This window comes from Homarus americanus, unplaced genomic scaffold (genome assembly GCF_018991925.1).
Source record: "Homarus americanus isolate GMGI-L3 unplaced genomic scaffold, GMGI_Hamer_2.0 scaffold59716, whole genome shotgun sequence".
Taxonomy (NCBI): Eukaryota; Metazoa; Arthropoda; class Malacostraca; order Decapoda; family Nephropidae; genus Homarus; species Homarus americanus.
The window spans coordinates 30,555-44,837 of NW_024750052.1; the positions used below are offsets into that span (position 1 = coordinate 30,555).

The following is a 14,283-nucleotide window of genomic DNA, read 5'->3' on the forward strand; positions in this document are numbered from 1 at the left end:
CTACATAACACGTTCGATAGTCCTGGGGCTACATAACACGTTAGATAGTCCTGGGGTTACATATCACGTTAGATAGTGTTGGGGTCCCATAACACGTTAGATAGGCCTGGGACTACCTAACACGTTAGATAGTCCTGGTGCTACATAACACGTTAGATAGTCCTGGGGCTACATAACACGTTAGATAGTCCTGGGGCTACATGACACGTTAAATAGTCCAAGGCTACATAACACGTTATATAGTCCTAGGGCTACATAACACGTTAAATAGTCCCGGGGCTACATAACACGTTCGATAGTCCTGGGGCTACATAACACGTTAGATAGTCCTGGGGCTGCTATTAACACGTTAGATAGTAACAGCTACATACCACGTTGATATTCCTAGCTACATAACGCGTTAAATAGTCCTGGGGCTACATTACACGTTAGATAAGTACTGGGGCTACATAACATTAGAGTAGTCCTGGGGCTACATAACACGTTAGATAGTACTGGGGCTACATAACACGTTGATAGTCGGGCTACATAACACGTTAGATAGTGTTGGGGTACATAACACGTTAGATAGTCCTGGGGCTACATAACACTTTAGATAGTCCTGGGGCTACATAACACGTTAGATAGTCCTGGGGCTACATAACACGTTAGATAGTTCTGGGGCTACATAACACGTTAGATAGTCCTGGGGCTACATAACAAGTTAAATAGTCCCGGGGTTACATAACACGTTAGATAGTCCTGGGGTTACATATCACGTTAGATAGTGCTGGGGCCCCATAACACGTTAGATAGGCCTGGGACTACCTAACACGTTAGATAGTCCTGGGGCTACATAACACGTTAGTAGTCCTGGGGTTACATGACAGTTAGATAGTCCTGGGGCTACATAACACGTTAGGTAGTGCTGGGGCTACACAACACGTTAGATAGTGATGGGGTTACATAACACGTTAGGTAGTGCTGGGGCTACATAACACGTTAGATTGTGCTGGGGTTACATGACAGTTAGATGGTCCTGGGGCTACATAACACGTTAGGTAGTCCTGGGGCTACATAACACGTTAGGTAGTGCTGGGGCTACATAACACGTTAGGTAGTGCTGGGGTTACATGACAGTTAGATAGTCCTGGGGCTACATAACACGTTAGGTTGTCGTGTGCGTTTGTGCGTGTGTGTGCGCTCGCGTGTGTGTGTGTGTGCGCCTGTTTGTGTACGTGTGTGTGTGTGTGCCGGGATGTACTCAGCCTCACAGGTCCACACAGCTCGAAGAACCAGTATATGACCGGTGTGTGTGTGTGTTTGTGTCCCAGTGATTTGTCTGCTTGTGTCCACTTCTAATGACGCTAAGAGCCTCTACAAACGTTCAACATGTGTGTAAATGTACCCAGGTATTTAGAAACGTTTGACCTGTGTGTAAATATCACCCAGATATCCTGTAAGTGTCCCCATATATCGTGTAAATGTTCCTAGATATCCGGTAAATGTCCCTAGATATCGTGTAAATGTCCCCAGATACCCTTTACACGTCTCTAGGTATCTATAAACGTCTAATCAGTGTTTACGTTATCTCCAGGTCGCACAAGAGGACCAGAAGACGTTCACTGACCTGGTAAGGATGTTGGTGGGTCAGTGTAGCTCTGACGTGGAGAAGGTGAGGACAATCTTCCGCTGGATCACCGTCAAGAACCTCAACTCCATCACCTTCGACGACTCTGCCCACGGCGACACTCCCATGGGTCTTCTGCGAGGCATTAAGTACGGCACCGAGTCCTACCACGTCCTGTTCAAGAGACTTTGCAGGTGAGTGTCATCATAGTCTTTGGTGTGATGTCCTAGCGGGCCCTGAGGTGGGGAAGGGGTGTGTTTTGAATTGAGTTATTGGTTCATTGGCACACTAGACACGTAAGTTTATATAGTTCACCTGAAAGTTAATTCACCTAATTCTACCTGGGAGATGTTAAGTTAGGTTAGGTTAGATAAGGTTTAGTTGGTAGATCAATTGATACAACATATGAATCATGATCAATTACTCTCTCTCTCCTACCGTCTATGACCCATTATATATATAAACCTCCTCCCCTTCACCGCCTTGTACAGCTACGCAGGTCTACATTGTGTGGTCATCAAGGGCTACAGCAAGTCGGCGGGGTACCAACCAGGGGTGAGGTTCGAGGACAACAGATTCAGAAACTCTTGGAACGCCGTGTATGTGGCCGGGGCGTGGCGGTTCGTGCAGTGTAATTGGGGCGCCCGTCACCTGGTCAACGCCAAGGAGGTGCCCAAACCCGGAGGCAAGAGTAAGAGTGACAGTCTCAGGTGAGTTGGGTGCGGCAGGTAAAGTTTGAGTGCGGCAGGTGATGTTTGGGTGCGACAGGTGATGTTTTGGTGGGCCGGGGGTGATGTTGTGGTGGGGTGATGTTTTGGCGGGTAAGGATGGTGTTGTGGTGGCCCAGGGGTGATATTTAGATGGGCCGGGGGTGATGTTTTGGTGGTCCAGGATGATGTGGTGGCCCTGAGGTGATACTTGGAATGGTTGTTCACTGTTTCTATATCTTATTTATCCCTCTGTTGCACTTTCATTTTTATCTCTCTTTCATGTTTCACAACTTTATCTTTCATCTTTATCTATCACTCATTCCCTCTCTTTCTCTCGTCTTTATCTCTCTCTTGTTTTTTTTATCTGTACTTTCGATCTTTTCTCTGTCTCTCCTCTTTCTTGTTTCCTTCTCACCCCCTCTTTCTCTTATGATTTCTCTCTCTCCTTTTCATCTTATATATATATCTCTTCCTTATCTCTCGTCATTATTTATCTCTCTCTTCTTCATCTCCTTTCATGGCAATCTTTCTTTAAGTATCTCCATTATTCCTATTTTTGTATGTGTCGATGATTCTTGCTTTCCTCTATGTCTGTTTTATTAATTTTTTAAACATTTATTCTTCGTTATTCTTCATCTAACATCTTTCTACTGTTCGTTATGATGGTGTATTTGCTTATGCCCATTTCCCAAGGGTGAAGTTACTATTTACCAGATGCTAGTTGCTAGTTCCAGCTGCTAGTTCTTAGTTGGTAGTTCCTAATTCCTAGTCCCCAATGAATTCTTAGTTCCAATCAATTCCTAATCCCGATTTTTCAGTCCTCAACCAGTTCCTAATCCCCAATTACTAGTACTCAGCCACCAAGTAAGTCACCCCATAAACCAATCATCTTCTCATTTTCTCTCCTCTTCTCACACACCTGTCACTGCAGGTGTGTGAGTTATCTGTGTACATCTGACAACTACCTGCATGACATTACTTTAGAGCTTGTCACCTGTCATAGACGAATTTAGCTTTGTATTTGTCAGCTTCTCGTCAAGGCAGCGGGCAATGACAGCTTCTAGTGGTCATGTGTTCACTTAGAGTCATGGCTGGCTGGGTGGCATAAGGGCCCATCAGTGTTGGCATGAGGCTTGTAGGTATACAGTATATGCCTGTATGTATCTATGACTATGTATATATGCTTGTATGTACAGTATATATCCTTGTATGTATATATCCACATTATACATTATTAATACACTGTGCTGATGCGCTTTTGATATATTTAATGACTATTAAGGTGTGTGTGTGTGTGTGTGTACGCAGTTTAGTCTAGTTTAGTCTGTGACCAGTATAGCAACCACAGTATTATACACGATGGATGAATAAGTTTTCATTATGCATTTTACCTTGACCCGCAGGGGCCAAAGATGTTTTCATAGCAAGCATGTAGTAAGCATTTATTTAGCCTGCTCAGACGCAGCTGCTTTTGTCACGTACACGGTTTGGCGACAGTGTGTCCACCAGAGATGTCTCAATATGACGATATCACCTTTGAAGCTCATTACTCATTCAATTAATGACTCTTACTTGATAACTAGGTACAGTTATTATCACTTGTAGACTTCCAAGCATTTGATGTAAATTATTAGTCAGATAAGTTAGATATTTGCAACGTCAATTAATGATGATTCACGGCTCTAACGAGATCATTTCCAGACAGCTATTTCAGTGATGCTGCTGACACTGATTCAGGTGTTTATGCAAGGAATTGACTCATACCGACCCTCCCTGCTGGTAGAAGCTTCTAGAAGCTTGAACCCATGTATCATCCTTCGTGACGTCATTGTCAGTTAGCCCCGGGGTGGGTTCGCCCTGGAAGAGCTAGGCAGTCTTTAGCTGGACACCACACATTACTGATCTACCACTGAGCAGTACACCCAGAGAACTTTCAGTCCTAGCATATCTAAATAGCATCTTTCACACTGCTCTCAGCTCACAGCTCACAGTCCTTTGATCAAGTGGCCAGCCTCTCTGTAGAGATGGATGGTTTTGTGAATATCTGGTAATTCCCTAATTAAATGTGAGTCTTCAGAAGAAGTTACAGTGAAGTTACAGTGAAGTTACAGTGAAGTTACAGGGAAGTTACACATGTGTGTGTGTGTGTGTGTGTGTGTACAGTGTGTATTTTCAACCATTGGCTGTTATTATTATTTTTTCAATAAACTCGCATAGACGTGGATTTCACTCTCTTGCTTTCAAGGAAAGTAGATGCCTTCACTGAGTGACTCATCGACTGTGAATGATTTACGGACCGAGTGAGTGAGTGAGTGAGTAACGGTCTTGACTCAGTAGTTGCTGCTTCCCGCTTTGTTGTGTTCCCGCTTGTAACCACCACCACCACCACAGCAGCACCACTAACAACTATCTCTCACAGCACAGCACCACCACAGCACCACCACAGCATCACTAACAACTATCTCTCACACAGCACAGCACCACCACAGCACCACCACAGCATCACAAACAACTATCTCTCACACAGCACAGCACCACCACAGCACCACAAACAACTATCTCTCACACAGCACAGCACCACCACAGCATCACTAACAACTATCTCTCACACAGCACAGCAACACCACAGCACCACCACAGCAGCACCACTAACAATTATCTCTCACACAGCACAGCACCACCACAGCATCACTAACAATGATCTCTCACACAGCACAGCACTACCACAGCAGCACCACTAACAATTATCTCTCACACAGCACAGCACCACCACAGCATCACTAACAACATCACACTACACAGCATTATCTCTCACACAGCACAGCACCACCACAGCATCACTAACACCATCTCTCACACAGCACAGCACCACCACAGCATCACTAACAATTATCTCTCACACAGCACAGCACCACCACAGCATCACTAACAATTATCTCTCACACAGCACAGCACTACCACAGCATCACTAACAATTATCTCTCACACAGCACAGCACCACCACAGCATCACTAACAATTATCTCTCACACAGCACAGCACCACCACAGCATCACTAACAATTATCTCTCACACAGCACAGCACCACCACAGCATCACTAACAATTATCTCTCACACAGCACAGCACCACCACAGCATCACTAACAATTATCTCTCACACAGCACAGCACCACCACAGCATCACTAACAATTATCTCTCACACAGCACAGCACCACCACAGCATCACTAACAATTATCTCTCACACAGCACAGCACCACCACAGCACCACCACAGCATCACTAACAACTATCTCTCACACAGCAGGAAGGTGTCGGGACGTATAGGAAGCCGCAGCAATAACTTAAGGTCCGTAATATTGAGAGACAGAGAGACATTGTGTGGTCTGTCTCTCGTTCCTCTTACGTCTCTCTGTTTCTCCATTCAGCGTCTCTCAGTGAGTCTCTTTGTCTCTCTTTGTCTCCGGGTGTTAGTTAAGTTTTGTGTCTCTGTCTTTCCATTCAGCGTCTCTCTCAAGGATCTTCTCACGTCTCTCTGGGTGTGATGTCTCTTGGTGTCAGTGAGAGACTTTGCAACTGTTTCACGAGTGTCTCTTTCGGTCTCTTCGATATCTCTCTCTCGGGGTCATAATGTCTTGTCACAATGTCTCATCCAATGCTCCAATGTGTCTGAAATATTCTTTGTCTCTTATCTCTAAAGGAATGAACATCTAACTCTTTACTGTGTCTCTAATGTCTCTATCTCGTGTCTCTTTCTTGAGGATTCTTGATTCTTGCACCATTATCTCTATTTGTCTCTCAACACTAGACACTTCTCTATCTCTCTACGTGAGACATATAGATTTAACTCCTGTGAGTATTTTTGTCAAGTTACCTGTCGCTTTGTGTGTGTGTGTGTGTGTGTGTGTGTGTGTGTGTGTGCTTGCTTAGTATGTAAAACTTAAAATTTTTCACTTTACACACACACACACACACACACACACACACACACACACACACACACACTCACTCAGTCACTCACTCACTCACTCACTCACTCACTCACTCACTTTCTCTCCTCCCATACAAGCACATCTCTCTCCACTCCTTGCAAGTCTTCGCACACAGAAAAAAAAAATGGTGTTTGTGGTGGTGGCTCGTGTCCTCAGCGGGTGACTGGTGTAACACTCTACATCAGCTATAAGTCTTCCTCACGTTATAAGTTGATACGAGCATGATAGTTCAAGGTATGATAATTGGGACTCTCTTACATACATACATACATACATACATACATACATACATACATACATACATACATATATACATATACTGAGCTTCTCGGCGTCACTATAGATAACAAATTAATTGGAAACCACATGTCAGTGAAGTTGTCAAATCCTCCAGTTTTCGTCTCCACCTCTTCCGCCAACTCAAGTCCTTCGGAGTTTCTGCGCCCGAGCTCCTCAGTGTTTACACAACATTCATACTTCCCAAGCTCACCTATGCCTCCCCTACCTGGTCTTCCTCCCTAAATGCAACATAACGTAAAAACCTAGAAAAAGTACAAAAGAGGGCATGCAAAATTATTCTCTCCCCTTCCTACTCTACATATCAAGAAGCGCTCAACACACTGACCCTTTCGACTCTCACTGACCATCACCACGACCTCATCTGTTAAGTTGGTGAGAAGCTTCTGCACCATCCTCGACGCCGGCTCCTACTACCACCCGAAATCCCTCGTCCGCGAATTGCTGTTCTACACCACAACCGCATCCAGCCCATACGAGCACGTACTGATCGCTATAAGAACAGCCCAGTCCCAACCATTGTAAAAATTATCAACAACTTGCAATCAGCCAGTTTATTCACTCCCAGTCAATCTTACCTTTTTGCACTGTTACTATATTGAAATGGCCTGTAGTATGACCTTCTCCCCACCTAGATATTATATATATCATATTTGTGTCACTTATGTTCCTTGTATATTATTTGTCAATCAAGTGACCCATTCCCCAATTATGTAACTGTATATTTTCAGCCTTCCGGCTGCCATGCTCTTTCAATAAACCGTTAATTATTATTATTAATATTAATATTATTATTTTTACATACATACATACATACATACATACATACATCATGCATACATACATACATACATACATACATACATACATACATACATACATACATACATACATACATCATGCATACATACATACATACATACATACATAGTGTACATACATACATACTTATATACATACATACATACATACATACATACATACATACACCAGTCTATTTCTCTATGGTAGTGGGCTCTTAAGTATAAGTATACTGCTTACTTAAATAACACAACACTGCTTGTAGTATTAAGTGGATCTGGCCCATACCACCCCCCCCCTAGGCCTCCACCTCCCTCCCTCCCTCCCCTCCCTTCATCCTCCCCTCCTCCCTCCCTCCCTCCCCTCCCTTCATCCTCCCCTCCCCCCTCTCTCCGCCAGCCGTCAGTACAACAAGCAATACTCCCTTAAATACAGGTCCTGTAACGTCACCTCCTCCCTCTCCTCCATCACCAACTCCTTCACCCTCAGATACCAGAACTACCCGTAGAAAAAGTCCTCCAGAACGACCCCCTTTCTCCTTCAGGTGCGAGTACGACCACCCCTACGTCCCTCTAACCCCTCCTCACCATTCAAGTACGACCTTTAGATCTCCCTTCTCAAGTCCTCTTAATAATCCCCCTCTTCCTCTTCTCCCCCACAACACGAGTCCCCAAACACTCTTCTTCTCTCCCCAGGCAAGAGACTCCTAACACTTGTCTTCCTCCCCAGATACGAGTACGACGACCACTACTTCCTCACGGACCCCAAGGAGTTCATCTACGAGTTCTTCCCGCTGCAGGCCGAGTGGCAGCTCCTGAAGGCACCTATCAGCCTGCACGAGTTTGAGGAGTTGCCCTTCGTCAGGTCACTCTTCTTCCGCTACGGTCTGTACTTCCCCGACGAGCACACCAAGGCCGTCATGTACACCGACTCCACAGGTGAGATGATTGGTAGGATAGGTGAGATGATTGGTAGGACAGGTGAGATGATTGGTAAGACAGGTGAGATGATTGGTAGGACAGGTGAGATGATTGATAGGACAGGTGAGATGATTGGTCGGACAGGTGAGATGATTGGTAGGACAGGTGAGATGATTGATAGGAGAGGTGAGATGATTGGTAGGACAGGTGAGATGATTGGTAGGACAGGTGAGATGATTGATAGGAGAGGTGAGCTGATTGGTAGGACAGGTGAGATGATTGTTAGGACAGGTGAGATGATTGGTAGGACAGGTGAGATGATTGGTAGGACAGGTGAGATGATTGGTAGGACAGGTGAGATGATTGATAGAGAGGTGAGATGATTGGTAGGACAGGTGAGATGATTGGTAGGACAGGACAGGTGAGATGATTGGTAGGACAGGTGAGATGATTGGTAGGACAGGTGAGATGATTGATAGGAGAGGTGAGATGATTGGTAGGACAGGTGAGATGATTGGTAGGACAGGTGAGATGATTGATAGGACAGGTGAGATGATTGGTAGGACAGGTAAGATGATTGGTAGGGCAGGTGAGATGATTGGTAGGACAGGTGAGATGATTGGAAGGACAGGTGAGAAGATTGGTAGGACAGGTGAGATGATTGATAGGACAGGTGAGATGATTGGTAGGACAGGTGAGATGATTGGTAGGACAGGTGAGATGATTGGTAGGACAGGTAAGATGATTGATAGGACAGGTAAGATGATTGGTAGGACAGGTGAGATGATTGGTAGGGCAGGTGAGATGATTAGCAGATCAGAGTCTCGTACAGGGAAGAGGTGTCAACATATCTCACAGGTATTAATGACTCACACCCTACCTGTCCTCCCCCCACCAGGTGCCGCCACTATCAGGATCGGTATGCCGGAACATTTGCAGTCGTCCCTCATCTTCCACTACAACCTCAAGCTGTATGACTCTGACAAGGACCAATACGACACTGTCTCTCTCAAGCGCTTCGTCATGCAGGTCAGTCAGTTAGCCAGTCAGTCAGTCAGTCGTAGCCAGTTAGTACGTAGGTAAGAAGGTCGTGATTCAGTGGTTCGTCAGTAGGTAGAGTCATCAGTCATCAACAGGGTAAGCCAGGGGAGTCATGACTAATCAACAAGTGGAGTCATCAATCATCAGCTGATAGAGTAATCAGTCATCAAGAGGTAAGCCAAAGGAATCATGACTAATCAGCAGGTGGAGTCATCAGTCATCAACAGGTAAGCCAGGTGATTTATGACTAATCAGCAGGTGGAGTCATCAGTCATCAACAGGTGGAGTCATTACTCATCAACAGGTGGAGTCATCAGTTATCAACAGGTAAGGTGTCAGTCGTCCCAGGCAGAGGTTGTTTAAATCACTCATCACTACTCAGGTGTTGTGTCTCTCGTGAGGATTTTTGGTGCTTTATAATGACTTGACTTGATACAGTGTTGTCATAATAGACGTTAGTTCAGTGCATTATATTAACCCTTTGAGTACGATGGTTTAACACCTGGAAGACGATGGTTTAACTCGTTGAAGATGATGGCTTAACTCTTTGAGGAAAATGATTTAGGGACGATGGTCTAAGATGATGATGGATTAACCCCTTCAGGATGATACCATCGTTCTCAAAAGCTTAAACCATCGTCCTCCGAAGGTCGAGCCATTATCCTCAAAGGCTTAAGGGTAAGACCATCGACTTTCATGGGTTAATATATCAGCAATTTTACACAAGAAGCTGGTCTATGAAGACATAATACAAGGGTCACCTGTATAAACTAATTAACCTGTGTTTCTTGACCCTAACCTGTTGTAAATCACTGTATTTGGGGAAGAGGGGGGGGGGGACTTCCGGGATGTGCAAACTAACTAATCTGTTTCTGGTCTCACAGTCGGTGGTCGTTCAGCTGGTCGCCTTCCGTGTCCACGCGCCGTGCTCGGGGGCGCTACTCCTCGACATCTTTGCTAACGCTGTGACACCCCGGGAGTACCTTACTGGGGAGCCCATGAAATTCAAGAGTGTGTGCAAGTTTAAGATCGTCTGTGAGGACCTGCAGACGGTGATGGTGCCGCTGCCAGACTGTGCCTCGGGTGAGTGGGGTCCCGCTAAGGCTACCAGACTCTTCGGCTTGGAGCCCGTCACTCACCAGGACGCTCTTGTCTTCGCCGGCCGCGAAATCGAGCTCCAGTTCCGCATGACTCGACCACTGACGGACTTCATGGCGACACTACACAAGAACGGCTCTGAGGAGAAGCGACTCAGTAAGTATGTGAGTCATAAAGTCACTGACGACGTAGTGACATTTGCTCTGAGCTTCCCGGAGGAGGGGCAGTACGGCATGGACATTTACACCCGCGAGGTGGCTGGACCCGACACAGGAGGACCCACGGAGAAGCACCTCCTCACACACTGCTGCAAGTACCTCATAAACTCCTCCAAACGCAACTAGTGCCTCACTCCTCGCCAGCTGATGCCTCTCCCCCTAGCGTGGTGAAGGTGAGGCAACAGCTGGCAGAACACAGACAGAAGAAACACACCAGACAGTGTTGTATTGCCAAGGCCACAACGCAAAGAGTAAACACACAGCATTATGCAACATTATGCAGACCAGTCATATAACAGCATCTGCTGCAAGGCTCGCAGCACACGTGGAGCTGCAGCAGACACAGCAGCTGCAGCTCTGCGTTGCAATATCCGTCCTCAAGTGCCTCGATCTGTGTTGGTCGTGCCTTAACACTTACAGTCTTGGGTCACCTTATACAGTACTTAACCTACTTGTATTAGATAATATTACCATAATGAAACAGGAGAGTGTACATATAATTAAGTATTTACAACAGAGATCTTTTTAACCTTTTATATAATATTTTTATTGTTACCATGTTACATGTTACAGTTGAAGATAATAATAATAAGCATGCTTAATACCCTCCAGTTAGTTGATTCATGTATTGACAAAATAGTCTTATACAAACGCGTGTTTTTGTGATGTTTAACTGAGATATAATTTAATAGCCTCTGCTGGGTCCTACACTATCGTCTGCAGCTCAGTGACCACTTGACCCTCACTGACACAGTCAAGGGTCAGGTCAGGTCCTGGTTGCTTCACCCGCTAAGTGAACTGACCGTCGCTTGGTTATGACGCTGACTGTCCAGCACGAGATATTAACAGTTGGCAGCGACGCTCTGCCTTGTGTTTTTAGGGTAAATGTTTCTTTCTATTTTTGCCTCCTGTAGAAGATGAGGTGGAGGAATAATGTCTCTTTCTTGGCGCAGAGTCCTGCTGTTGACAAAGGCTTTCATTTTGTTCTCTGTCTCAACTTTCTTCAAGAGAACAGCGACTGTGACCTCATACAGCGCCAGTACGAGCCATCAGCAGCGCTTGGCGTTTCCCTCGTCCACCCTGCAATGACACGCTGATGGAAGCTACTACGCTAGGTGAACGTTTGCGAGCCTTCTGCCAGTAGTGGCGCTCTTTCACGGTACGAGCCAATACGGAATGTCGCCCTCCACCACCAGCCAGCCCTCAACACTGTACAGCTCACACAACTTGTCTTCCACTAATATTTTTATAAATTATTGTTGACTTAACACTGAACAAAGAGGAGCTGCCGCCTGTCACCCAAGGTGTTGACGCGAGCCACGACAGAGGTGGTCCTGGGTTGTATGTGAATGTGGCTCACGTCCCCTGTCTCTTCCTTATGTCTCTCTCTCTCTCCCTCTTCGTACTCTTTCTCTCCATTTTACATTAATACACCAAGATTTGTACTACCGTCAGTTCGCCAGGATGATGATGACAACAAGATAAATCAAGGCGAAGAGTTTATGACAATTTCTACTTGATCTTTGTGCTAGTCAGAGGAACACAGACAGGATAATAAATATTTCTTCTGCCATGATTATAGTAAAAAATAGTGAGAGGTTTTCCGTAATTTGGGTTTGGTCTCTCAGGGGCCGGATGTTTGAATTTGGTCTGTCAGTGGCCGGATGTTTGGGCTTGGTCTCTCAGGGGGCCGGGTGTTTGGGTTTGGTCTCAGGGGGCCGGATGTTTGGGTTTAGTCTATCAGGAGGCCCGACGTTTGAATTTGGTCTATCAGGGGGCCGGATGTTTGAGTTTGGTCTGTTAGGGGCCGGATGTTCAGGGAATTATACTATAGTTTAATTCTTCTTGACTGATGATCTAAGAATGCCTCTGACTGGGTAACTGAAGCTTAAAAAACACCTCCAAGTCTTCCCTCACTTTAGCCCAGAATCACACAGCTACTAAAATGGCACCGTACTTTAACATAAACTCTACTGTAATGGAAAGTTTTCTCCAGTTTCCAGTTCGAGATAAAATAAATCTTACGAGTTTTTGATAATTAAGGTGCAGATGGACCTGTGTTGTCGACGTAACTCACTTAAGAAGGTTGTGATACGAGAGAGAATGAAAAGAAGAAGTGTTTTATTATTGTTATTATTATTATTGTATGTCCTAATGCACAAAAACTGTTCCCGTAGAGTGATCTAGTGTGTTCTGTACATTTACCCGAGAGAGACATTCCCATAGTGTAGTTTAAAGCATTAAAATTAAAACACAACATTTATTTTTCCCGCCGATTTATTTCTATTTTTTTGGCGGGAAAATAAAAACTATGGCGGGAAAGATGATCTGTTTATCCTCAAATATTGGCGGGAAAAATAAAATAAGCTTTTGGTAGTCGGTTCATAATATTGAAACTTAGAAAAAAAATACCTTCATTTATTTTTTCTCAGCGAACTATTATTATTATTATTATTTTTTTTTACAATTTAATCTTTTCCTCCACATTCCTCACCTGACATTTGCATTTTCTTCTCGTACAAATTAATATATGAAATGTAATATATTAATATAATGAGACTATTATCATCCCCATCGTCAAGTGGCGGTGACTGTAACATACTGTGCTGGTTTGTTAATAAAGACGGTGCCCTACACTGTATGTTTGTTTACATCCTGCGAGTTTGAGACAAATAGAGGCAGAACGAGAAATGAAGAGATTTTTTCGCCCTTGAAGAGGGTCGTCGTGTTTCAACCCGAGTTTTATACAAAATGAGTCCTGAGAGACACCGCAGTACAGTACTTAACGGGGTGGTGTGGCGGTAAAATTAACTAATTCCAATAAAATTAATTTATAATATTAGAATTAGCTATTATTACCGCCACACCACCCCATTAAGTACTGTATTGCGGTGTCTCTCAGGACTCATTTTGTATAAAACTCGGGTTGAAACACGACGACCCTCTTCAAGGGAAGATGTTGTTTAATATCGGGAATAAAGTCAAGGTTAAGGTTATGAAAAGGTCGATCACGGAACTTCATATTTATATTTAGGCCTATATAGGGAGATAGAGCAAAATAAATAATAAATAACTATATTACGTTTCCGTCGCAAATTTATAATTTTCGAGGATTTTGAATTTTTCGATTTCACACAGGCATTTACATTTTGGCGGGAGACACTGTTTCCATCTGACTCATGCGGGTGTGTTCCGCCAATCACCAAGTCTCTGTCACAAGACTGTCCGACCAATCAGCGTTGCACTCTGTGTCACGTGTTACTCTTGCACATCCTCCAAGTTCTGAAATTTAGTTAGTACTTGGCTTAGTTGGCTAGTTGCAAGATGTTTTCTCTCTGCACCGCGTGTTCTTCCTCGGTTTGGCAAACCATTCATCGTGTATTGTATTTGAAAACGACATTTTTAAGGCTCATTGTATTTTGCCAACCTCTGTGAAGTGTGGAAAGTGCGGTTCGGACTGTTGCTATACTGTAAAGACAAGACGCTTTGGTTTGTGCGAAAAGACGAAAGGTCGCCAAGACAAAGAAATCTCCTCGCTGTGGTTTCTGTGTTTCTGCGCTTCAGGGCACGTGGCTGGACAAAGCACACCTGTCAGCATG

General features: G+C 44.6%; 1 protein-coding gene across 3 annotated transcripts in view; it reads left to right on the forward strand.

Annotated features, from left to right (window-relative positions):
• LOC121853992 (hillarin-like) overlaps window positions 1-13,320 on the forward strand; it is a gene marked incomplete at its 5' end in the record, with an annotated part of 39,486 nt that extends 26,166 nt beyond the window's left edge. Inside the window, 6 exon segments of one of the 3 annotated variants that reach the window (XM_042348378.1) lie at window positions 1,577-1,803; window positions 2,101-2,319; window positions 5,622-5,666; window positions 8,137-8,345; window positions 9,226-9,356; window positions 10,253-13,320. In XM_042348378.1, coding sequence (XP_042204312.1) covers window positions 1,577-1,803; window positions 2,101-2,319; window positions 5,622-5,666; window positions 8,137-8,345; window positions 9,226-9,356; window positions 10,253-10,810 — 1,389 coding nt within the window. 3 annotated transcript variants of the gene reach the window in all.
• Window positions 13,321-14,283: the final 963 nt, after the last annotated feature.